The 26371-nt window shown below is 44.4% G+C and overlaps 1 protein-coding gene across 3 annotated transcripts; it reads right to left on the bottom strand.

The window, feature by feature from the left end:
• On the bottom strand, positions 1-22264 carry asap1a (ArfGAP with SH3 domain, ankyrin repeat and PH domain 1a). 3 transcript variants are annotated; one of them, XM_051394415.1, is made up of 29 exons: positions 21908-22264; positions 19974-20046; positions 16754-16884; positions 16593-16667; positions 16459-16508; positions 15197-15326; positions 14505-14590; positions 14346-14421; positions 14181-14267; positions 13803-13811; positions 12705-12805; positions 12462-12531; positions 8492-8579; positions 8217-8265; positions 7822-7988; positions 7204-7337; positions 6981-7072; positions 6693-6879; positions 5937-6022; positions 5665-5780; positions 5154-5221; positions 4299-4406; positions 3966-4203; positions 3295-3465; positions 3144-3210; positions 3005-3063; positions 1914-2404; positions 1720-1842; positions 1-612 (listed from the first exon to the last, which is right to left on the bottom strand). In XM_051394415.1, the coding sequence occupies exons 1-29, from the start codon at positions 22031-22033 to the stop codon at positions 538-540; spliced, it is 3333 nt and encodes a 1110-aa protein (XP_051250375.1). In that variant the 5' UTR covers positions 22034-22264; the 3' UTR covers positions 1-537. The 3 variants fall into 3 exon arrangements, with proteins under 3 accessions (XP_051250375.1, XP_051250376.1, XP_051250377.1); XM_051394416.1 differs by lacking the exon at positions 13803-13811; XM_051394417.1 differs by lacking the exons at positions 13803-13811; positions 16459-16508; positions 16593-16667; ... (1 more) ...; positions 19974-20046; positions 21908-22264 and adding an exon at positions 15904-16332.
• Between the last annotated feature and the right edge of the window lie 4107 nt (positions 22265-26371).

Genomic DNA, 26371 nt, shown 5'->3' with positions numbered 1-26371 from the left:
TGGAGGGGGCTGGAGGGGCTGGAGGGGGCTGGAGGGGCGGCCCGAGCTGGACAAAATCCGTGGTTGGGTTGCAGTTTACTAACATATTACTAGTAAAATGTTGGCAGGTTACAGATACAGGCAGCTGTTTTAAATATGATGATATGAAACAACGTGGATGCAGAAAGCATAAACTGAATAAAGACGTTGTGCTTTTGTTTGTGCTTCTGTGTCTCTGGCTGCTGGTGTGATGAGCCGCTCGGCCAGCAGAGGGCGCCGTCAGTCAGATGACCTCTGACCTTTCCTGTCACCTGTGTGTTTTTTCCTTCTCTGCAGACTCCTTTGCTACGGCCCGCCCGGGTCTGCATGCTGGGTTGCTATGGTAACACTGTTAGGCAGAATAATACGGTCTATTTACAGCGAAGACTTCATTAACTGAGGTCAGCTGGTTACTCACTGACTGACCGACTCCGCCCACTGTCACCTGTGTGACCTCAGCAGGTGGGTGGGTGGGGCTCATGCTACTGTGCGGTGGCCTCACACTCGTCTCTACAGCTGTCAATCAATCAGGTTGTGGACGAAGGACATGGGGAAGACTCCTTTCCTCTCCGGCTGTCCCTCGATGTGTCCGATCTGAGAAAACAGACAGATTCTTTTACTGCTGAGGTCACCAGTGTTATCCCTTTAAGGGGATCCCACGTGCTAGCTGTATTAGCATCCACAGACCAGACATGCTCTTACAAATGGACAGATCTGATCTACCTCTGTAAATGTTAGCGCAGCGTGGCTTGCTGACAACGCCAACAACCCTGAGCCAATATTACTCTTGTCGCCACTGACCCTTGACCTATCCTGAGACTGGAGACACTGTTAGCAGCAAAGCTTCAGTCGGCAGATTCATAACTTTATAATGGGACCATCAACCAGTTTGTGGTACGATGATCCATCCAGGGGTCGGCGTAGCGATGAAGTCACAGCTGTAACCGATATAAACTGATTTTCGACTCATTAACCAGTATTTGTTTAAAGTGGAGTGCTGGGGCTATATATGTATCGTGGTTGTTGAACGAGTCAGAGGGACAACAGCTGTAGAATATCTCCTGCTCAGAGGAAGGAAGGGATGGGAATCGAGAACTGGTCCCACTGGTTGCACCAACAGGACCTATTAGTTCCTTAAACCTTCTTCCTCAGAAGGTTGTTTTCTTTTTCTGAACGTCTGAATATAAAGTTATTCTAGGGCAGAAAAAACCTTTCAGTGACAGTGAAGAGCAATTAAAACTGCATTTAATGGGTTGTATTGGTCCTTTAAAGGGGTTTGAACAGGTAAGTGTTAGAGCCTGAGCCATAATAAAATATAACCCTGATTAATAAATCAAGTTTTATTATTCAACGTTATTCAATCAATAGTTTGATTCATTGATTCTGTGTTATTCTGTCCGTATGCTCCTGGCTGTACAGCTTAGGGCTGCGTAATTATGGCCAAAATTATACTATTACGATTATATGACATATATGACTGTGGTTACCTGTCTGACAGTTACCTGTTGCATTACTGCTGATCTGTCAGAACAAAGTGTTTTTATCGACAGCAGCCAGTGTCTGCTAACTGCACTTCCTGTGACTGGCTTACTTCAAAATAAAACTAAACAGGTGTTTCTCCAGTTAAATGCTTTTAATGTGAAGCTGCAGCAGTTTTCTACGCGCCGACTCAGTCCAGATATTAAAACCTGAGTCACCTACCCACCACTCCTGGTCCTCCTCTCCGGTGACGATGATGACCTCGCCCTCTGCGAAGGTTAGCTCGTCTTCGTTATCAGCCTGACAGTCGTAGATGGTTTTCACCCTCCGGATTTTACTCTTCACCTGGAGAGAAACAACAGTCAGTTTCGGTTCTGAACTGTGAGAACCCGTTTTATCATCTGAAGGACCCTCACAGAGTTGATTTTGCGCGGCAGTGGGACGGGCGTCTCCACGGCGCCCGGCGGCGACTCATCAACGTCTCCGGCTGCCGGTCGGGGTGACAACTCCCCCTGCTGGACAGACGACTGGCTCTCCATCGCTGCCGCCATCTTGGATCCCTGCATCTCTGTAGCAACAGGAGTGGGGCCGGGCCTATCGCTGAGCGGCGGTTTCGGGGGGAGGTCTGCGATCTGTGGTTTGGGTGGAAGGTCTTTGAGGAGGGGTTTAGGGGGGAGGTCAGACAGGAGAGGTTTGGGGGGGAGGTCAGACAGCTGGGGCTTTTCAGCCAATGGGGCTCTCTGGGTGGAGTCCACGGGGGTGAGGGGGGGTTTAGGGGAGGCGTCAATAAAGGGGGGAGACTTCTGGGGGTCGGGCTGGGAGGTGGAGGGTTTATGGAGGAGGTCTGGAGGCTGGCTGGGTTTGTCCACAGAGGGGAGGTGGATGGTGTCGATCTTCCTTAAAGCCACTGAAAGACAAAACCAACAGGTTCAAATAAAGTTCCTGATCGGCTGCTGAATCTCCCCCTGGTGGCTGACTGCAGTATAGACTCTCTCTCCCGCTATCTCCCCCTGGTGGCTGACTCAGTATAGACTCTCTCTCTTATCTCCCCCTGGTGGCTGACTGCAGAATGGACTCCTCTCGCTATCTCCCCCTGGTGGCTGACTGCAGTATAGACTCTCTCTCTCGCTATCTCCCCCTGGTGGCTGACTGCAGTATAGACTCTCTCTCGCTATCTCCCCCTGGTGGCTGACTACAATATAGACTCTCTCTCGCTATCTCCCCCTGGTGGCTGACTGCAGTATAGACTCTCTCTCGCTATCTCCCCCTGGTGGCTGACTGCAGTATAGACTCTCTCTCGCTATCTCCCCCTGGTGGCTGACTGCAGTATAGACTCTCTCTGCTATCTCCCCCTGGTGGCTGACTGCAGTATAGACTCTCTCTCGCTATCTCCCCCTGGTGGCTGACTGCAGTATAGACTCTCTCTCGCTATCTCCCCCTGGTGGGTTAGTACCTGTATGACCTTTACAGGCTGAAATGTTCCTGATGGTCAACAAGCAGCACTCACCTTTCTGAGGTAGTTTGGGCAGAACTCTGGGTCCCAGTGTGGACTTACTGGAGGTCGTACTGGAGAGGGTCAGGAGAAGTCAAAGGTCACCTTTACCACACTTTGTACTTTGTTTTTAGCATTTTATGTGTAAAAGTACCTCTGCTGCTGCTGGATCCCCTCAAACTTGTGGGTCCTGTTTCCAGGTGGGGGGGTCAGCTCACTTCCTGTATGAAACAGATTTCCACTGAGGGTCAGAGGTCAGATGGTTGAGGAGTTTCAGATTGTGTGGCGAGTCGCTGCAGTCTTACCTTTACCGGCAGGTCCCTGCAGGACTGGGCTGGGGGGGTCGGACAGGGTACGCTTGTGTCCAGGTGGAGGTGGGGGGGGTCTCTTCTTCAGGCTGGAGCTTCCTCCTCCTCCTCCTCCTCCAGTGGTCTGAGAGGTGAGGGGGAGGGAAGTGGGTGGGCCGGTGGTGGGGCCTGAGGGAGAAATCAGTGACATCACACATTACAGTTAATTATTGGTGATATGACGGCCTTTAGCTGAAGAGTGACAGGACAGGGGGGAGAGAGAGGATGACACCACAGCAAGGACTCAGCCAGGTGATAAAGGGAGTTTGGTGCAGGGAGCTTTTAGTTGGATTCAAACTGCTAATATGGATCATTGTTAACGTTTGGTCTCCACAACAGAGACACTAGCTAACTACTAAAGGCTGATAAGGTTGATTAATGCTTTAATAATGAGAGTATTGATTACTGATCAGGCTGATCAGGATCATTATCAGCTAATTAGACTCCTAACTAAACATGATGAGCTTGTTATTAATGACTCCTGATGAAGTGCTAAAACAGAAAAATACCCACAACAAAGACCCAACAAGTCTCTTCTCAAACCTCCCGAACCGGTCAAGAACTTCTAAAGCTCCTAAAACCTTCAGAAACCTTTGGATCTGTGAGAAGGACTCTCCTTCACCTCTCACCTTTCCCATGGCTCCTGGCAGACGGCGAAGGTCCCGAGGTGTCGGGCCCGGGGGATGGAGGATTGTCGGAGGAGGTGCTGTAGACGGGGTTGGCAAACGCCCCATAGGAGAGACGCTGCTTGTCCCTGTGAGGAGGAATGAAGGAGGCCGGCAGAGAAAGCTTCTCCTGAGAGGAAACGCTAGAGGACGGACAGAAGCTCTGAGGACGGAGAGAACGCTCCTTCTTCACAGGACTGGGCTGCAGGAGGAGGTGGAGAGGGAAGAGTGAGGAGCAGCAGGAGGTCATACGGGACAAGCAGAGGAGGAAGCAGGAGGTTGTTGTTCTGTGGTTACCTTGTCGTCCAGTTCGTCGTCGCTTTCATCCAGTTCGTCCAGTCTGAGGTTCCAGTCGTATTCAACGTGAACATGAGGGTTAAACCTGCCACAGACCGCCTCCACCAACTGGGAGACACACAGCTAATGTTAATGCAGATAAAATGTATATAGTCACATCTTAAGTTAACTAATGTTAACAAAACACCAATCTACATCAATCATTAGCAAAAAGGGTCAATGATACGCTCTACTGAGTCACTGAAGGCCGAAGTGATGGATAAAACCTGACTTCACCAGTCACCACCCCGACCGTACGCAAAGCACATGTGTTCCAGATAACAAAATGGATGCTTGTGTTGAGGATGAAATCCGTTACTCACATTTATATAATTTGTCTTTGAAATAATACAAAGAATTCAAGAATGCTGTTGTGAGATCACCATTTTCATTCCCCGGCAGCTCAGTGGTTAGCACTGACGGGCCTTTCTGTGTGGATGTTCGCCCTGTGTTTGCGTGGGTTTTCTCCACTATCAAACTACGTATGTGAGGTTGATTCCTCCAGTCAGTGCCGTTGACCAAGGCTCTGGATCAGCCCTGGAGTTGGTCCACACTGTGGCTGCCCACTGCTCCCAGTACTTAGGATGGCTCAGAGAACAATCAATAAAAGATAACTACACAGGTTCTTTCTTCTTCCTGACTGTTCTGTTGGTTGGCAAACAACGTTATTGTGCTTTACTGGAGTGGAGTGTGGATCACACCAAGTGTGTCGGAGTGTGTCGGAGCCTTTATACTATTCTGGTTACTAAAAGTTATTGTCACCTGCCAGTCAATCAGAATGGGCAATAGTAAACCAGATATTGACATGCTTCCTACCGGTTCTTCACACTGGGACTTCTTCAGTCTGCGGGCAATGTCCAGTGCCGTCTCGCCACTCTGATTGGCTAAGAAGATACAGGAAACAAGCAGATGCTTAATGACAGAACTAGGTTAACAGTTTCCCCCTGCTTCCAGTTTTTGAGCTAAGCTAGGCTAACCACTCTTAAAAATGAATAAAAAAATTTAAAAACAGATCACAGTTTATGGTGTTTTATTTATTTATTTATCATCAGGTAAAATAGCTGTAGGATCCCTAATTATTAATTATTTTTATATACAACTGGAAGAGTGACACTGCGTTAAGTCAGTCAGTTAAGGGAACTTGGGATCCTGGAACCATTTTGCTTCTAATCCTTACAACAGGTGTCTGCTTTTGGCTCTTGGCCCACCGTTGAGTTTCAGTTTTGGTCCTCCAAGGGCAAAGGTTTGAACACCCCCGGTTTACATAAAAGTAGCACTGCTCCTTTATGGACCTGTCTGCATCCTGTCCTACTGATGGTGTTCTTACTGATGTGGATGTCAGGTTTTCCTCTCAGTAGCAGTTTCACACACTGTGGTTTGTTGTACAGGCAGCAGTAATGCAGAGCTGTGTTCCCTCCGTCAGTCTGTCCGTCCAGGTTACCACTGCAGACAGACACACACATTAACACACTGCGAAAACAGTGAAGCCAAAATCCGGGACCCTTAGGGCAGACCTCAAAGACATCAGTGATAAAATCAGCCCTTCCTGTTATAGATATCTAAAAATAATTTTAGACACATCCACACACAGTTTCATACCTGTTCTGGACCAGGAAGTCGACCAGGTGGAGAGAGGAGTGATCAGCCGTCCGAACACAATAATGTAACGCCGTTTCTCCCGCCTCCTGAACAAAAAACATAACGAATTATAAAAATAACTTAACGTAAATATAACAGCACTCAGACCTCCACCAAGACTGCATGATCCAAAGGAACCCTGGTACCATCAGAACCTCCTAAAAGAACCTTCCTATCCTTCAGTCCTCCTAAAGGACTTGTAGAACATCCATTTGTAGCACCAGACCCTCCTAAAAACCTCCATCCCCTGGGATGGGACCTGGGAAGTTGCTTCAAAGAACTCTGGGTCTACCCTGAAAGTCCTTAGAGTCTTCACAGATCCTGGGATTTATAAACACAAAGAAGAATTTCTACCTCTCAATATCCCTGAAAGACAACAGGAACCTCCCTGAGAGCAACTGACACCTCCTAATGGACACCTAGAACCTCCCCATATAGCACTGGAAGACCCATTTAAATTCCCCAGATGCCCTCTGATAGGGCGCTAATTTGCGATTTCATTACGAGTTTAAATGCGCTGACATGTGCCGGAGTCGGGTCAAGGCGTGCCCGACATGATGTCTTGCTGACCCGTGACGAAAAGACCTGGGAACCATTGACACCTCCTGATGGACAACTAGACCCTCCTGAGACCCTGAACTAGGGAACCCCGTGGTGTTTCTCTTTAACTAACGTCCAGGTGGATGTAATGATTGACAGGTGTGACATCCAACCAACCTTTCCTGGTTCAGGGAGGGGCTGCAGCAGCTCCACCCCCTCAGCGTAGAGCTGGATGATTGACAGCAGGTCTCTGGATCGCACCACTTCGTACACATCATCCAGCCTGCTGGCCGCCATGGAGATGGCACGCCTGACAAACTTGCGGTCGATGTACTTGGCATTGATGAACTCCTTCCTCGCCGTCCTGCAGACGCAGTAGATTAACAGATTTAATTCATTTCTATGTACAAACCATCCACATAAACAAAGATGGCTGTTCAGTACAGATAGTAAACACACACTCACATGTCGCTGGAGGCTGACGGCTTCAGAGATGGAGATGGTAGGCTGGCCTCCATGATCTCATTGAAACTACAGTTCCCAACATTCCTAGCAAGCTGGCAGGAAGGAAGGAGAGACAGTGTAAACAGACAGACGGACAGGCAGACAGACAGACAGACAGGCAGGCAGACAGGCAGACAGACAGACAGGCAGGCAGACAGGCAGGCAGGCAGACAGACAAGGTTACCAGCAGCTCAGAGGTTCCCAGTTTGTCCAGTTCCAGACTCTGGATTCGGGACACGTGGACTCCCATCTCCCTGTGGATCCCTGAACACTCGATGCAGGTCAGAACACCGAGGTTGGTGGAGATCCAACGAGGATCTAAAGTGGTGAAAAGTAACTCAGTACATTTACTTGAGTACAGATTCAAGGTACTTGTACTTGTCCTCCACATATTGTTCTTCATAGTGCTCCTGTCTGCAGCAACCAGGAATGTAAGAAATGTACAGTGTGCATCTGCAGCATCTAGAAACTGACTGATGCTAACTTACATATGTTGGACAATTAGCATGATTAGCATTAATAATCAGCTGTATGGGAGTGGTTTTTGGGGTTATTGAACACTGATGTGACCATATTTAAACTCAACCTGACTGAGTCTCTTATTCAAAATGTTCCAGTTCCTTACAGGATCTAAACGATCACTTGGCTCTGATTGGTTGTTTTCATTCGGGCCCGGAGGATTCGTCCAAACATCATTAGGAGCAGTGGGAGGAGCCAGAAGAACCTGATTATGTCACAGATTATCTGTCTCAGGTTGGACTGTCGGGATAAAGTTACCTGCTGCAGGTACACACACACTCACCTGTGGCTCCACAGTCGCAGCAGGTGTCGTTGCCTGGTGACCGCAGAACCTCGTCGATGATGCTCTTGGTTAGCTCCTCCTCTTCCTCCACGCCTGAACTCTGACCTCCGCCCTGAAACGCTACGTTCAGAGCCTCCTCCTTACTGTTGGTCAACACAGACACCCAGCTGACACACACACAGACACACACACACACACACACACACACACACACACACACACACAGACACACACACACAGACACACACACACACACACAGACACACACACACACACACACACACACACACACACACACACACACACACACACACACACACACACACACACAGAGCGTTGGACAGGTGGGAGGAGATCTGAGGATCAGATTAAAGAGGAAGTGATGAATGTTTCACCTGATGAACTCCGACTCGTCTTCAGCCTGGAAGTGGTACGTCCGATTGTCTGCAGGACAAACCACAGAAGAAGAAGTAAAGAGGCCAGCACTCATTTATAAACCACAGTTTGTCCACCAGAGGGCGTCGACTCACTGCTCTTCAAATGTTTCCAGCATTTATTCATCACAATCACATAACATCACATAACACATCAGTGGGTTTGTAAAGTCTACAGATTATTTCACCTTATTATATAAAATATAAATCGGAATGTTGGAACCAGCGTCACTTACGGGAGATCAGGTCGAAGCACTTCTTGTCCTCTGTGCTGGGTTTCACCTGACAGGTGAGCAGGTTCAACCTGACCGGCTGTCTGTTTGACTGGGAGACAGACAGACAGACAGACAGACTAAGAGATTAAGTAACAGTTCAACTGATATCAGATCAGAACAGACAAATGTAGTGAAAAAATGAGATCAATATAAAAACTGATCATTAATTTGTATTTCATGAAAGATCAGCAGTGTAGTGTTCAATGTGCTCCTGATAAACATCAGAAATGATTTTCTGTCACCTGACACCAGAACAGCTGAATATTTAATCATGTGACTCAGCATAAACAGACTGAAAGCTGACTCCATTAAAGCAGATTCTTCCTGCCAGTGACTATTTTACTGAGACGCCATTAAAACTGACTTTTATTAAAGCTACATTAAACTGTAGTTAACAGCGCCACCAGTGGCCGTTCAGTGAACTGCAGCAGCAATCATATTTAGAATAACGTTACTATCTGCAATGTTCCTATATTTCATTTGGACCGTTAGCTCCATGCTACTAACTAGCTCGTCGTTTACAAATCAGCCCATCAGCCAACACCATGAAGCAACCAACACCAGACCCACAATGCAACACCAAGACACAGCCAGCTGGACAACCTCAGTTAGCTTAGCTACAGTTAGCGAGCTGGATGCCCTGCCTCGCATCGCTTTTGGCTAGTAGAAAGCTATCGTTAGCTTTGTGCCGCTACAGCATTTATGGTTGGCCAACATCAACACCATTTGTCAGAATACATAAGTTACTATCATGGATCACATTAGCTAGGGAAGCTAACGTTAGCCAACTAACGTATCCACTCAGATAGGATTTTGTAAGCAATTGCATTAGGGAGCAAGCTAATGTTAGCCAGCTAGCTGCAAGCAGGCAGGGCTTGAAGAGGGCCATTACTCACTTCAGACTTTTGTCCACTTGAGGACCCTTACTTCTTATTGAGTACCACCACCTCTGTCGAGCATAGGCGTATTTACCATCACAGAGGGCCAGATATTAAAATTAATGAAATAATTGCCTAAAAAAACTACTTTGATGCCCTCAAACCCCCCCAAGCAAGTTCCGTTTTCTATTTCTGGGTATAGCAATTCAATTCAATTCAATTCAATTTTATTTGTATAGCGCCAATTCATAACAGAAGTTATCTCAGGACACTTTTCAAATAGAGCAGGTCTAGACCGAACTCTTTAACATTAATTACAGAGACCCAACAGTACCACCATGAGCAAGCACTGGCGACAAGGGCAAGGAAAAACTGCCTGTTAAAAGGCAGAAACCTAGGACAGATCCTCCGGCTCTAGGTGGGTGGTCGTCTGTCTCGACCAGTTGGGGTGAGAGAGAGAGAGAGAGAGAGAGAGAGAGAGAGAGAGAGAGAGAGAGAGAGAGAGAGAGAGCGACAGACAGACAGGTGCACAGCAACAACAGTATTGGCAATGGCAGTCAAGCAGGACCATGGCAGGAGGCTCCACCAGGATCCATGAGAACCTGCGAGACGAGAAAGCACAAGAACTCCGGGGAAGAAGTGGAGTTAGTAACATGCATTAAAGGGACATGAATGAGTGCAGAAAGAGAGAGGAAGAGAGTAGCTCAGTGCACCATGGGAAATCCCCCGGTAGTCTAGGCCTATAGCAGCATAACTAAGGGATGGTTCAGGACTCACCTGATCCAGCCTAACTATAAGCTTTATCAAAGAGGAATGTCTTAAGCCTACTCTTGAATGTGGTGAGGGTGTCTGCCTCCCGAACCACAACTGGAAGCTGGTGCTGGTGAGGTAAATGTCTACCTTACTATGTGTCAGCTAGCTTAACGCTAATGTCCTTGTTAAAAAGGATAAAAATTGCCACAAGAAGTAAGGTTGTGCTGAATTACGGTACCAACATCTTTTTTGGTCCAATTCAGGCACCATTGACCATAATATTCTTTTACAGAGACTTGAGCATCAAATTGGCATTAAAGGAACTGCACTAACCTGGTTTAAGTCATATTTATCAGATCGCTCGCAGTTTGTACATGTTAATGATGAATCTTCAATAAAAACTACAGTTAGTCATGGAGTTCCACAAGGTTCTGTACTTGGACCAATACTATTTACTTTATATATGCTCCCTTTAGGCAACATTATTAGGAATAACTCCATTCACTTTCACTGTTATGCAGATGATACGCAGTTATATCTATCGATCAAGCCCGATGAAATTAATCAATTATCTAAATTACAAACATGTCTTAAGGACATAAAATCCTGGATGAGCTGCAATTTTCTGATGTTAAACTCAGAAAAAAACGAAATTCTTGTTCTTGGCCCCAAAAACCTTAGAGACTCACTGTCTAAAGATATAGTTACTCTAGATGGCATTACCTTGGCCTCTAGCACCACTGTCAGGAATCTTGGAGTTATCTTTGATCAGGATTTGTCATTTAACTCCCACATAAAGCAGACCTCTAGGACTGCCTTCTTTCATTTAATTTTTAATTTTACAAAAATTAGACACATAATATCACAGACAGATGCAGAAAAACTAATCCATGCATTTGTTACTTCAAGGCTGGATTACTGCAACTCTTTATTATCAGGTTGCTCCAATAAGTCCATTAAAACGCTCCAATTAATTCAGAACGCTGCAGCACGAGTACTGACAGGAACTAGAAAAAAGATCACATCTCTCCTGTACTAGCTTCTTTGCACTGGCTCCCTGTAAAATGTAGAATAGAATTTAAAATCCTCCTCCTCACCTATAAAGCTCTTCATGGTCAGGCCCCTTCATATCTTAAAGAGCTCATAGTACCCTATTACCCCACTAGAACACTACTTTCTCTGAATGCTGGGCTACTTGTGGTTCCTATAGTCTCTAAAAGTAGAACAGGAGCCAGAGCCTTCAGTTACCAAGCTCCTCTCCTGTGGAACCAGCTTCCAGTTGTGGTTCGGGAGGCAGACACCCTCACCACATTCAAGAGTAGGCTTAAGACATTCCTCTTTGATAAAGCTTATAGTTAGGGCTGGATCAGGTGAGTCCTGAACCATCCCTTAGTTATGCTGCTATAGGCCTAGACTATCGGGGGATTTCCCATGGTGCACTGAGCTCCTCTCTTCCTCTCTCTTTCTGCACTCATTCATGTTCCATTAATGCATGTTACTAACTTCACTTCTTCCCCGGAGTTCTTGTGCTTTCTCGTCTCGCAGGTTCTCATGGATCCTGGTGGAGCCTCCGGCCATGGTCCTGCTTGACTGCCATTGCCAATACTGTTGTTGCTGTGCACCTGTCTGTCTGTCTGTCTCTCGCTCTCTCTCTCTCTCTCTCTCTCTCCTCTCTCCTTAACAATCCCTCTCACCCCATACTGTGTCTCTGTAAAATGTTACAAAGATCGGCAGACCACCCACCTATGAAAGCCGGAGGAACTTCTGTAAAAAAAAAAAAAAAAAAAAAAAAAAAAAAAACCTTAGGCAGGTTTCTGCCTTTTAACAGGCAGTTTTTCCTTGCCCTTGTCGCCAATTAAAGTGCTTGCTCTACAAATGGTGGTACTAAAGTTAGGCGTTCTCACTGTAATTAATGTTGGGTCTCTAAATAAGTATCAAGAGTTCGGTCTAGACCTGCTCTATTTGAAAAGTGTCCTGAGATAACTTCTGTTATGAATTGGCGCTATACAAATAAAATTGAATTGAATTTATAAGAATTGAATTGAACTTTACTTTTACAACGATATATATAAACCGTTTTCTTATCATTTTAGTTGGACTTCAATAAATCTGGTTTGGTTCCAACAGAAGTTTGTGGAGTTCCTCAGGGCACCATCATGGATCCTCTACTGCTCTCATTTTTCATTAACACAGACTGACTGTGTGTTAAGTGTTGAATAATTAAAACTTTCTTAAAGAGAAAATTAACCTTTTATTACCTGTTGACTGGTGCAGTGCATGATGGGAGATGTAGTGCTTACCGTAGCGTGAGAAATAGTGAGGACGCCACTCTTCACAGAACACTTTCTTCGCTGCCAGACCTTCCTCAGCCTGATGAAGACAGAACTGAGTGAAGCTTAAAACTGACAACTTTTGACTGGAGTTTGGCAGAAACGGAAAATAATCATGAAACAAAGTTATTGACCAACATACTGACTGTGCAAATATAGTATCGACCAATCAGAAGGTCTGTAACACCTGTACAGGTGAACAGACAGTCGTACCCATCGCTCTTCTTCAGCAGGTATCCTTTCTTCTCGCTGCCAAACTCCTTGTTTCCCTGCAGCTGGTGCATACTGTAACCACTCTGTTTACTCTGAGAGTCCTAAAAAACACATAAATAAAGAATATATCTTATACAGTAAACACATATAAAGATGATACAATATACAGTAAACATATATAAAGATGATATATTATACAGTAAACACATAAAGATTATATATTATACACTACACACATAAAGAGTATATATTATACAGTAAACACATATATAAAGATTATATATTAATGTACAGAATATAATAATAGTAAATATATAATGTCTGTTGTCCTTCCTTCACATTCATACATGATATAATATTGTTGTAGGCAATCAAATAATAATAAAGAATATGTGTATGAAGCTCATATTGGATGATGATGTCCTGTAAGTATAACTGTTTATTTATGTTCTCTGTTATTCTATACATTTATTCATCTTTCTGTCAGATCAATACAGCTCAACAGAGCAGTTACTTTTTTATATGTATTTTATAGTGAACACTCTGGACTTAATGAAACACAGGACTTGAGCTGTTTTTATTAGAATGTTAATTAATATAATCAATAATTCTCTCTGCAGGTGATCTGGACCCTGAGGGAGACACTCGCTGCTGTAAACTGTATTACCTTAAAGCTGCTCAATATGTGTGTGTAATGATGTTATATACACACACACATACACACTGCAGTCACATGGTCATGGATTGTTGATTAGCTTGATTGATACAATAATGTCAAACAGGAATTAACAGCTGTGTTATGTGTTATATGTATGTTTTAATCATATATTAATGCTAAATATATATCAATAAATATAACAGCGTAAACATACAGTTACAGTGAAATTCAGATGCAGTGAGCTTCTGTAGGTGAACCTGTGATCAATACATTGACAACACTAACTTATTATTGTATTGTTAACTTTCTGTATCAGACTTTATATTTATTGTAATATCGTTATTTATGATTCACAGCAGCAATACCAGATCAATAAATCACAATTAATCACAAAGTGATGAAGATGCAGCTTTAAAGTGACGATAGCGAGGCAGACTTACTCTCCTGGACTTCAGTCAGAGAGGGCGAGAGAGAGAGAGAGAGAGGTCAGAGGTCAATAAAGTGGTAATTTGTATCACATTAGACTCTGCCCCTGGCCCCGCCCCGTTATCTCTCAGCCAATCAGCTCTGAGCAGGTGTGAGGCGTTCGGTTCTTCATGAAACTAAAGACTGTTAGAAGACATCCGTCAACTACAACTCCCAGAATGCATTTCACTGACAGCCAATCACAGACCTTCACATTAATGTTTCACTGCTCATTTTATAATCTGGATGAATTCAGTAACCATAGCGATGTGTTAACCAGCAGACCACGCCCCCTTACTGGCTGACCTTGCCTCACTCTGTTAAACCCCGCCCCACCCTCCCAGGTGCTGTACCTCCCTCTGGTCCAGCTGTAAGGAGGTCTTGATGAGATCTCTAAGAGCTGTCAGCTGCTTCTTCTCCTCGTCCTGACTCTGTTTGATCTGTGGAGACAGCAGAGGTCACACCTGAGCTCACCTGAGCTCACCTGCGCTGTTTATTAGAACATACAAGGATCTTACATTGAACAGGTCGGCAGCCAGTTTCTCGATGTACTGCTTCAGTTTGTCGGCCGTCTTCAAACCGTCCTGAAAAAAACTGCAAACAGGAAAACGAGACCAGAAGCTGATTGGGTTTTTCAAAATAAAACATGGTTTGAATCTCATCTCAAGTGTTCTTACTTGCACTGAGCGTGGTAGTACTTGATGAGGTTCTGCAGCAGGTCCACGCCCTTCTTCGTCTTTATCTCATTGACTTTGATCAGATACTGTCAATCAAACACACAATTGTCAATCAATCACAGCTGTCAATCAATCCCACAGCTGTCAATCAATCCCACAGCTGTCAATCAATCACAGCTGTCAATCAAACACAGCTGTCAATCAATCACAGCTGTCAATCAATCACACAGCTGTCAATCAATCACACAGCTGTCAATCAAACACACAGCTGTCAATCAATCACACAGCTGTCAATCAATCCCACAGCTGTCAATCAATCCCACAGCTGTCAATCAATCACAGCTGTCAATCAATCACACAGCTGTCAATCAAACACAGCTGTCAATCAATCACACAGCTGTCAATCAATCACACAGCTGTCAATCAAACACACAGCTGTCAATCAATCACACAGCTGTCAATCAATCACACAGCTGTCAATCAAACACAGCTGTCAATCAATCACACAGCTGTCAATCAATCACAGCTGTCAATCAATCACACAGCTGTCAATCAATCACACAGCTGTCAATCAATCACAGCTGTCAATCAATCACACAGTTCAGGTCTGTGAGGTCGAATCTAAGTCAGGTGTAAAACAGTCCTGCTGCCTGTAGTGACTGCGTCAGCCTGTAGGGGGCGCTGCCAGGTACCTCACACATCTGCAGCTGGAACAGCCTCCTCTCTTTCTCCATCTCTTCAGCGATTTCAGCTCCTGTGATCTCAGTTCGGATCATCCCGTGTTGTTTAGCGTGTTCTCTCTTCTCCTTTTCGATCTTTGTGCTGGAAAACACAAACAGAGACATCACTCTAACAGCTAACAGCTAACAGCTAACAGCCCCGCCAGCTAACAGCTAACAGCTAACAGCCCCTACAGCTAACAGCTAACAGCCCCGCCAGCTAACAGCTAACAGCTAACAGCCCCTACAGCTAACAGCTAACAGCTAACAGCCCCTACAGCTAACAGCTAACAGCCCCAGCCCAAGCTAACAGCTAACAGCCCCGCCAGCTAACAGCTAACAACTAACAGCCCCTACAGCTAACAGCTAACAGCCCCTACAGCTAACAGCTAACAGCTAACAGCCCCTACAGCTAACAGCTAACAGCTAACAGCCCCACCAGCTAACAGCTAACAGCCCCGCCAGCTAACAGCTAACAGCTAACAGCCCCTACAGCTAACAGCTAACAGCTAACAGCCCCTACAGCTAACAGCCCCGCCAGCTAACAGCTAACAGCTAACAGCTAACAGCTCCGCCAATTAACAACAAGCTTATGTCAAGCTAACTAGCATATAGCTAGCATGCGTCCACATTAACAGTTCAAATCAAGCAGAACTGATCGAAGTGTTCATTGAACGCACCGTTAACGTGTGTCTGATCATTAACAGGCTGTGTGGAGGTATGAGACGTTCACTGCAGCTCTGGGAAACACAGACTCAATACGCAGCCAGGTTTACTGAGGTTGTGTTTGTACCTCCATCCTCGTTAACCTGGATAATAAATGCTCGAGTTCACCCTCACTGATGGTGACCAGTGACTCATAAAACTCTGAACTGGTTAAAAACAAGAAACCGACCCAAAGGACGCCAAGATAGCTCTTTCAGGGAGTGAAGTGGTGATGAGCTAGCTAACGTTAGCACAAGGTGGGTGAGCTGAGCGACCTCGAGGGCCAATTAAGAAGCTCAATATTAAAATACTACGTCTGCCCGAGAGGATTGAGAAGGGCTTCACGGTGTGAAAGTGGACCGGCTCACAGGAGACACACCGTGACCCGGCAACAAGCTAAGCTAGGAAGTAAATGACAGTGTCATCAGCATAAAGAGGAACATATTAAATCATTAACAACAGTCTGTAAGAGCCGGAGGAGGACGATCAATAAAGTCTTCATTACTATCGAAGAGTTCAAACCCACTCACAACTTGGTCTCGTAGTCCTTCCAGGCTTTATCGAAGGGTTTCTTCAGGTCCTGAAACAGAAACGTTGGATGAGCTGATGGACAATAATCAATAATTCAGTGATTTATAGATTAAACAGGAAGAAACAGTCCGACCCCTTTAACTCCCTTCAGGTCTCCTTTCAACAGCGAGTCCAGAGTGAAGACCACGTTATGGCTCAAACTCTGCAGCTGAACACGAGACACACCTTCATTATCAACAGCTGAAAGCACTGACTGATTGATGTATTGATTAATGTATTGATTGATTGACTGACCAGGTTCTTGAGCAGAGCGGCAAGTTCTTTAACAAGGCAGGAGAACTTAACGAAAGCAGCTCCCAGTTCAGACTGGTTTCCTCCCAGTCGCTCCAGAGCCTGACTGAAGCTCTCCTGGTTCCCAGCATGCTCTGCTCCACAACAACAACAACAACAATCAACAACAACAATCAACTGTGTGAGTCAGTGTGTGTGTGAGTGTGTGAGTCAGTGTGTGTGAACAGAGAGTGAACATGTATTGTGTATGTATTTATGTATTTAAACATAAATGATGCTAACAGCACAAAGCTAACGATAGCTTTCTACTAGCTGAGAGTGATGTGAGGGAGGGGCATCCAGCTAGCTAACTGTAGCTAAGCTAACTGGGGTTGTCCAGCTGTATCTTGGTGTTGCATTGTGGGTCTGGTGTTGGTTGCTTCGTGGTGTTGGCTGATGGCTGATTGGTAAACAGCGAGCTAGTTATTAGCATGGAGCTAACGGTCCAAAGCTGTTAGCTACAGTTTAATGAACGACCACTGGAGGCGCTGTTAGCTACAGTTTAATGAACGACCACTGGTGGCGCTGTGAGCTACAGTTTAATGAACGACCACTGGTGGCGCTGTTAGCTACAGTTTAATGAACGACCACTGGTGGCGCTGTTAGCTACAGTTCACTGAACGACCACTGGTGGCGCTGTTAGCTACAGTTTAATTAACGACCACTGGTGGCGCTGTTAGCTACAGTTTAATGAACGACCACTGGTGGCGCTGTGAGCTACAGTTTAATGAACGACCACTGGTGGCGCTGTTAGCTACAGTTTAATGAACGACCACTGGTGGCGCTGTTAGCTACAGTTTAATGAACGACCACTGGTGGCGCTGTTAGCTACAGTTTAATGAACGACCACTGGTGGCGCTGTTAGCTACGGTTTAATGAACGACCACTGGTGGCGCTGTTAGCTACAGTTTAATGAACGACCACTGGTGGCGCTGTTAGCTACAGTTCACTGAACGACCACTGGTGGCGCTGTTAGCTACAGTTTAATGAACGACCACTGGAGGCGCTGTTAGCTACAGTTCACTGAACGACCACTGGTGGCGCTGTTAGCTACAGTTCACTGAACGACCACTGGTGGCGCTGTTAGTTACAGTTTAATGAACGGCCACTGGTGGCGCTGTTAGCTACAGTTCACTGAACGACCACTGGTGGCGCTGTTAGCTACAGTTCACTGAACGACCACTGGTGGCGCTGTTAGCTACAGTTTAATGAACGACCACTGGTGGCGCTGTTAGCTACAGTTTAATGAACGACCACTGGTGGCGCTGTTAGCTACAGTTCACTGAACGACCACTGGTGGCGCTGTTAGCTACAGTTCACTGAACGACCACTGGTGGCGCTGTTAGTTACAGTTTAATGAACGGCCACTGGTGGCGCTGTTAGCTACAGTTTAATGAACGACCACTGGAGGCGCTGTTAGCTACAGTTTAATGAACGACCACTGGTGGCGCTGTTAGCTAAAGTTTAATGAACGACCACTGGAGGCGCTGTTAGCTACAGTTCACTGAACGACCACTGGTGGCGCTGTTAGCTACAGTTTAATGAACGACCACTGGTGGCGCTGTTAGCTACAGTTCACTGAACGACCACTGGTGGCGCTGTTAGCTACAGTTTAATGAACGCCCACTGGTGGCGCTGTTAGCTACAGTTTAATGAACGACCACTGGTGGCGCTGTTAGCTACAGTTTAATGAACGACCACTGGTGGCGCTGTTAGCTACAGTTTAATGAACGACCACTGGTGGCGCTGTTAGCTACAGTTCACTGAACGACCACTGGTGGCGCTGTTAGCTACAGTTCACTGAACGACCACTGGTGGCGCTGTTAGTTACAGTTTAATGAACGACCACTGGTGGCGCTGTTAGCTACAGTTCACTGAACGACCACTGGTGGCGCTGTTAGCTACAGTTCACTGAACGACCACTGGAGGCGCTGTTAGCTACAGTTTAATGAACGACCACTGGTGGCGCTGTTAGCTACAGTTCACTGAACGACCACTGGTGGCGCTGTTAGCTACAGTTCACTGAACGACCACTGGTGGCGCTGTTAGTTACAGTTTAATGAACGACCACTGGTGGCGCTGTTAGTTACAGTTTAATGAACGGCCACTGGTGGCGCTGTTAGCTACAGTTTAATGAACGACCACTGGAGGCGCTGTTAGCTACAGTTTAATGGACGACCACTGGTGGCGCTGTTAGCTAAAGTATAATGAACGACCACTGGTGGCGCTGTTAGCTACAGTTCACTGAACGACCACTGGTGGCGCTGTTAGCTACAGTTTAATGAACGACCACTGGTGGCGCTGTTAGCTACAGTTCACTGAACGACCACTGGTGGCGCTGTTAGCTACAGTTTAATGAACGACCACTGGTGGCGCTGTTAGCTACAGTTCACTGAACGACCACTGGTGGCGCTGTTAGCTACAGTTTAATGAACGACCACTGGAGGCGCTGTTAGCTACAGTTTAATGAACGACCACTGGTGGCGCTGTTAGCTACAGTTTAATGAACGACCACTGGAGGCGCTGTTAGCTACAGTTTAATGAACGACCACTGGTGGCGCTGTTAGTTACAGTTTAATGAACGACCACTGGTGGCGCTGTTAGCTACAGTTTAATGAACGGCCACTGGTGGCGCTGTTAGTTACAGTTTAATGAACGACCACTGGTGGCGCTGTTAGCTACAGTTTAATGAACGACCACTGGTGGCGCTGTTAGCTACAGTTTAATGAACGACCACTGGTGGCGCTGTTAGCTACAGTTCACTGAACGACCACTAGTGGCGCTGTTAGCTACAGTTCACTGAACGACCACTGGTGGCGCTGTTAGCTACAGTTTAATGAACGACCACTGGTGGCGCTGTTAGTTACAGTTTAATGAACGACCACTGGTGGCGCTGTTAGCTACAGTTTAATGAACGGCCACTGGTGGCGCTGTTAGCTACAGTTTAATGAACGACCACTGGTGGCGCTGTTAGCTACAGTTTAATGAACGACCACTGGTGGCGCTGTTAGCTACAGTTCACTGAACGACCACTGGTGGCGCTGTTAGCTACAGTTTAATGAACGACCACTGGTGGCGCTGTTAGCTACAGTTTAATGAACGACCACTGGTGGCGCTGTAAGCTACAGTTTAATGTTACATACAGGAGCTTTAAGATAAAACTGAACCAGGATCTGATCTGTACCTTGTCCTGAGCTGTAGATGGATTTAACCGACTTCTTCACCTTCTGGAGGGCTGAGCGGTCCTGGTCCAGAGCCTTCAGACAGACAGGCAGACAGACAGACACATTAGAAATAAGATTTATAGAGCGCCTGGTTAGCTCCGTGGGTAGAGCTGGCGACCCATGTACCCGAGGCCATCAGTCCTTGCTGCAGCGGCCCAGGGTTCAAATCCGACCTGCGGCCCTTTGCTGTGTGTCATCCCCTCTCTCTGCACCCCCTTCCTGTCTATCTTCAGCTGTCCTATCCAATAAAGGCAATAAAATACTTTAAAAAAAGAAATAAGATTTATAATGAAATAAACAGTAGAGGAAACGTGTTCATACATCCTGTTTGTGGTTGAGGACATTCAAACTGTACTCACATACATACTTGAGTAAATGTACTTAGTTACATTTCACCACTGCTTGTTGTACAAATTCACATTTTCATTTTTACTCCAAATGTTTATCAGTTCCAATATCGATTTCCTTGATTACAAATAATCAATATCTGTATTTGCCCTAATTAATCAATATCGGTCGATCGCTGGAAGAGAAAAAGGCTGAATACAAATGAATGAACTGAATATGAATCAATAATAAATATATCATTATAATTATTATATATTATTATTATACTTCCATCCATTCCTTCAAAATAAAAGCTCTGTGTGTGTGTGTGTTTGACCAGATGCGACACTCTTCTCAGGCCAACAGTTTCCTCTGTTGCTATGGAAACCTGGCCGGAGGATGTGGGTCGTCAAGGCGACCATGTGGTGTGACTCCAACCATCATCATCATCATCATCATCATCATCATCATATGTGCAGTCTGAAACGTTTACAGCCTGTCAGTGAATGCAGCACAGCTGAGTCCACGTGGTGCACTCAGGTCATGTGAGGACTTAATTAACTTAATAAACATTGTAATTAATTAATATAATATAATGTCAGTGTTTTTTTTATTTGTCCTCTTAAAAACACCTTACTTTGAAAAGCCATTAATGAAGACAGGAAGTAGAGTTTAGTGTCACCACATGAATGTGAAACATGATGTTTAAGGTGGTATTAAGGTAATATTCTTATTCAGATATTAATTAATGTATTAATAACTTCACCACAGATTTATAATTTATTAATGGATGAACTGATGAAATATATTAAATCAGTTCAACTGAGAATATAATCTATGAAATATATTAAACATATTTCATATAAATGACTTCAACATTGGTGCAGATACAGTCACATATATAAATATATAAACACACTGCAGCCCCTTCAAGGTGACGTTCTCTCAGTCGCCCTTCAGCCAAACTCCATTCAGAAATCTGCCACTTCTGTGTTTCATTGACATTTAGCGAAATAAAAGACAAACATGGAGCCATTGCTCAAATATTTCCGTTATCTCTGTGATCGATCTTCCAATCGGGGATCATATCATCCACCGGGCAGCGCGCTCTTCAGGGTCATGTCAACTGTGAACATCAGCTCGCTTGTTTTCTACCGCCAGAACACTGCGGAGGGCGGCAGAGAGCAGCGACAACCAACCATCACATCCAAGATCTCATTGAGGGGAAATCCTTTCATATGTGCGCCGAACTTCAGAGGAGAGGATTTGATTCATATCTCACGCTGAAATTTCTCGGAATTATTGTTTGTTTTTGTCATTAAATCATGAAACATAAAATCAGCAGAAATGTAAAACGAGTTCGCCAAATTGTTTTCTCCGTCGTTCTAGTCACCGGGGAGAACGGAGCTTCACAGGCCGAGAGGCAGGGATGGGGGGTCAGGATGGAGGAGACAGACAGACAGACAGGCAGGCAGGCAGGCAGGCAGGCAGGCAGACAGACAGGCAGACAGGCAGACAGACAGGAGGCAGGCAGACAGACACACAGACAGACAGGCAGACAACCTACCTCCTCCAGGATGCTGACGGTGTTCCTGCAGCTCTGCAGCCGGGTGGTGAAGCTGGACGTGGTGGGGGAGTTGTAGTCCTCGGTCGTCTCGGACAGGAATTCACACACTGAGATCTGGTCCGGCATCCTGAGACCAAAGACCAGAGACCGGGTCCAGACAAGAACCAAGAAAGACGCGGAGGAGACGCCGCGGTGCGTTCAGGGACCTGCAGATCAGATGTCCTCTGACTGTCTCTCATCAGTCCGTCTCCTCCTGATGATTCATGCCTCTTCTCTCTCTCCTCCTCTCTCCTCCTCTCTCTCCCTCACCTCGTCCTTCGACCTGGAGTCAAGTCACACACCGACCACCACGTGACCCCGGCAGGGACTTTCAAAATAAAGGCCGACTGCAGAGACTAAACTGTGAGAAAAGAATATATTTGATCCACAATATGAGACAACACAAGGACTGCAAGTCAAGAAAAACATAAACAAAAAATGAACAATAATATATGAAACATATTAATAAGGCAGTAATAGACAATAATCGTCACATGTGACAAAAGTTGAAATATAACATGATCGATATTCTATAATTTAATAAATAAATCCATATCTATGGAGTTAGATTTGTGTCTTTATTACATGCGAGAAAATAAATGATCTGAGAGAAAAAAATGTTTTAGAGAAAAAGTTATCACACTGATAGCAAAAAACGCATTTTATGAGAGAGAAAAAATATTTGAGAGAAAGTATTTCCTCATAGAACATGAAAAAATATAAATTTGAAATTTTTAAAATTATTTCTGAGAAAAAAAAATCTCTCAAAATACTTTTTTTTAACTCTCAAATATATGTTTTTTTGCTATCAGTGTGAAAACATTTTCTCTTAAACGTTTTTCTTCTCTCTCTCAAAACCTAAGTCTTTGCTCTCGATGCAATTTCTTGCTCTCCTGTCAGGATTTTGCTCTCGCTGTGAAAATAATGTCACGTTCCTATTGGCCAGTCGGGTGAGAATCGTCTTGGCAGTGAACTGAATCGTTACACCATTGTCGATTCACCAGCATAGATGCGCTGCCTTAGTTGAGCGCGGAGACTCCAATGTTTGGGTAAGACGATGACACGCACAACTCGATGGGTAGCTAGCTGAGCGAGTTGGTAATCAAAATCATTCCCATCATAGGAACAAATGTCTAGTGTCTAATGTGGAGTTCTGCTCAGCTAACATCACTGAAGATTAAACATTAAATAGGCTATCCTAAATGGAAGCTAACTTTTTCTAGTCTCTCAGATCATTTATTTTCTCGCATGTAATAAAGACACAAATTCTCAAACAAAAACTCCATACATTTCTAATATATTTAATCTTAATTCTGTTTGTATGACAGAAATCTTGTTTTATTCATTAAAAAGATCATTTGATTATTAAATCGAACAAACTACAAACATTTTTATTGTGCTGGTTATGAAAGCTTTAATGTGAAGTTCCACATGGTTGCGTACTGGGCCCACAGCTCTTTGTTTATATATTAATGACATTTCAATTCAATTCAATTTTATTTGTATAGCGCCAATTCATAACAGAAGTTATCTCAGGACACTTTTCAAATAGAGCAGGTCTAGACCGAACTCTTTAACATTATTTACAGAGACCCAACAGTACCACCATGCGCAAGACCTTGGAGACAAGGGCAAGGAAAAACTGCCTGTTAAAAGGCAGAAACCTAGGACAGATCCTCCGGCTCTAGGTGGGTGGTCGTCTGTCTCGACCAGTTGGGGTGAGCGAGAGAGAGAGAGAGACAGAGAGAGAGAGGCAGAGAGAGAGAGAGCAAGAGAGAGACAGACAGGTGCACAGTAACAACAGTATTGGCAATGGCAATCTAGCAGGACCATGGCAGGAGGCTCCACCAGGATCGACAAGAACCTGCGAGACGAGAAAGCACAAGAACTCCGGGGAAGAAGTGAAGTTAGTAACATGCATTAAAGGGACATGAATGAGTGCAGAAAGAGAGAGGAAGGGAGGAGCTCAGTGCACCATGGGTAATCCCCCGATAGTCTAGGCCTATAGCAGCATAACTAAGGGATGGTTCAGGACTCACCTGATCCAGCCCTAACTATAAGCTTTATCAAAGAGGAATGTCTTAAGCCTACTCTTGAATGTGGTGAGGGTGTCTGCCTCCCGAACCACAACTGGAAGCTGGTTCCACAGGAGAGGAGCTTGGTAACTGAAGGCTCTGGCTCCTGTTCTACTTTTAGAGACTAATTAATTAAAACATAGGAGACTAGCACCTTGGTATAACCACCAAACCCGTCAGTTAAAACAAATAGCTATGAAATCTGAAATGAAATGGCGCTCTTCCAAATTATCAGAATATCGCTCAATTTGGCAAGATAATCTTAAAACTTATAGAAAGGCCCTCCGTAATGCCAGAGGAGCCTATTACTCAGCATTAATAGAAGAAAATAAGAACAACCCTAGGTTCCTCTTCAGCACTGTAGCCAGGCTGACAGAGAGTCACAGCTCTATTGAGCCACATATCCCCATAAACTTAAGTAGCAATGACTTCATGAGCTTCTTCTATAATAAAATTATTACTATTAGAGAGAAAATTAATCACCAACTGCCATCAACAGTTATCAGTGGCTCTCCAAGTTCAGGGACTTCTGCTAATGTAAACTTAAATATATATTTAGACTGTTTCTCTGCTATCGATCTTCATCAGTTAACTTCAATCATTTCTTCATCGAAGCCATCAACCTGTCTATTAGACCCGATCCCAACTAGGCTGCTTAAAGAAGTTGTTCCCTTAATTGGCACTTCTTTACTGGATATGATTAGTCTTTCTTTATTATCAGGATATGTACCACAGTCCTTTAAAGTAGCTGTAATTAAACCCCTTCTTAAAAAAGTCCACTCTTGACCCAGGGGTTTTAGCCAACTATAGACCGATTTCTAACCTCCCCTTCCTCTCTAAGATTCTGGAGAAAGTAGTCGCCAAAGAGTTGTGTGACTTTCTACATAACAATAGTTTATTTGAGGATTTTCAGTCAGGATTTAGAGTTCATCATAGCACAGAGACAGCTCTGGTTAAAGTTAATAATGACCTTCTGACTGCTTCTGACAATGGACTTGTCTCTGTACTTGTAGTATTAGATCTTAGTGCTGCATTTGACACCATTGACCATAATATTCTTTTACAGAGACTTGAGCATCAAATTGGCATTAAAGGAACCGCACTAAGCTGGTTTAAGTCATATTTATCAGATCGTTCGCAGTTTGTACATGTTAACGATGAATCTTCAATAAATACTAAAGTTAGTCATGGAGTTCCACAAGGTTCTGTACTTGGACCAATACTATTTACTTTATATATGCTCCCTTTAGGCAACATTATTAGGAATCACTCCATTAACTTTCACTGTTATGCAGATGATACGCAGTTATATCTATCAATCAAGCCCGATGAAATTAATCAATTATCTAAATTACAAACATGTCTTAAGGACATAAAATCCTGGATGAGCTGCAATTTTCTGATGTTAAACTCAGAAAAAAACGAAATTCTTGTTCTTGGCCCCAAAAACCTTAGAGACTCATTGTCTAAAGATATAGTTACTCTAGATGGCATTACCTTGGCCTCTAGCACCACTGTCAGGAATTTTGGAGTTATCTTTGATCAGGATTTGTCATTTAACTCCCACATGAAGCAGACCTCTAGGACTGCCTTCTTTCATTTACGTAATATTAGAAAAATTAGACACATACTATCACAGACAGATGCAGAAAAACTAATCCATGCATTTGTTACTTCAAGGCTGGATTACTGCAACTCTTTATTATCAGGTTGCCCCAATAAGTCCATTAAAACGCTCCAATTAATTCAAAACGCTGCAGCACGAGTACTGAGAACAGTTTCTGATGTTAATGTCTGTTTTTATACTGAGAGGCAGAATCTATTGATCGTGCATTTATTGATTGTTTTTATGTAACTATTAACACAGTTTGACCTTTCAGACAACAATCTTCTTCTCTGCAGATAAAATATAATGAACATTTAATGATGTCCCTGCTTTTATAACTTTATATATTCTTATTTTATTTGAAAACTCAAAAATCATAAACTGGAGAAAAGTGAATATTTTTCAACCACCCACCTAGAGCCGGAGGATCTGTCCTATGTTTCTGCCTTTTAACAGGCAGTGTTTCCTTGCCCTTGTCTCCAAGTGCTTGCTCATGGTGGTACTGTTGGGTCTCTGTAAATAATGTTTTAAAGAGTTCGGTCTAGACCTGCTCTATTTGAAAAGTGTCCTGAGATAACTTCTGTTATGAATTGGTGCTATACAAATAAAATTATCTTAGGTTGTTTTACTGGTGAAGGATTTTATAGCATCACTGTGGCAATAATAATATTGATTATTAGTATCAATCAATATGCTGTCCTCATTTGGTTCCATGTATTTGAATGTGTCGCTCTTCTCTATGAA

This window comes from Dicentrarchus labrax, unplaced genomic scaffold (assembly GCF_905237075.1).
Source record: "Dicentrarchus labrax unplaced genomic scaffold, dlabrax2021, whole genome shotgun sequence".
Lineage (NCBI taxonomy): Eukaryota > Metazoa > Chordata > Actinopteri > Moronidae > Dicentrarchus > Dicentrarchus labrax.
The sequence above is the reverse complement of the archived record's forward strand: the minus strand, read 5'-3'. Positions and strand labels throughout refer to the sequence as shown.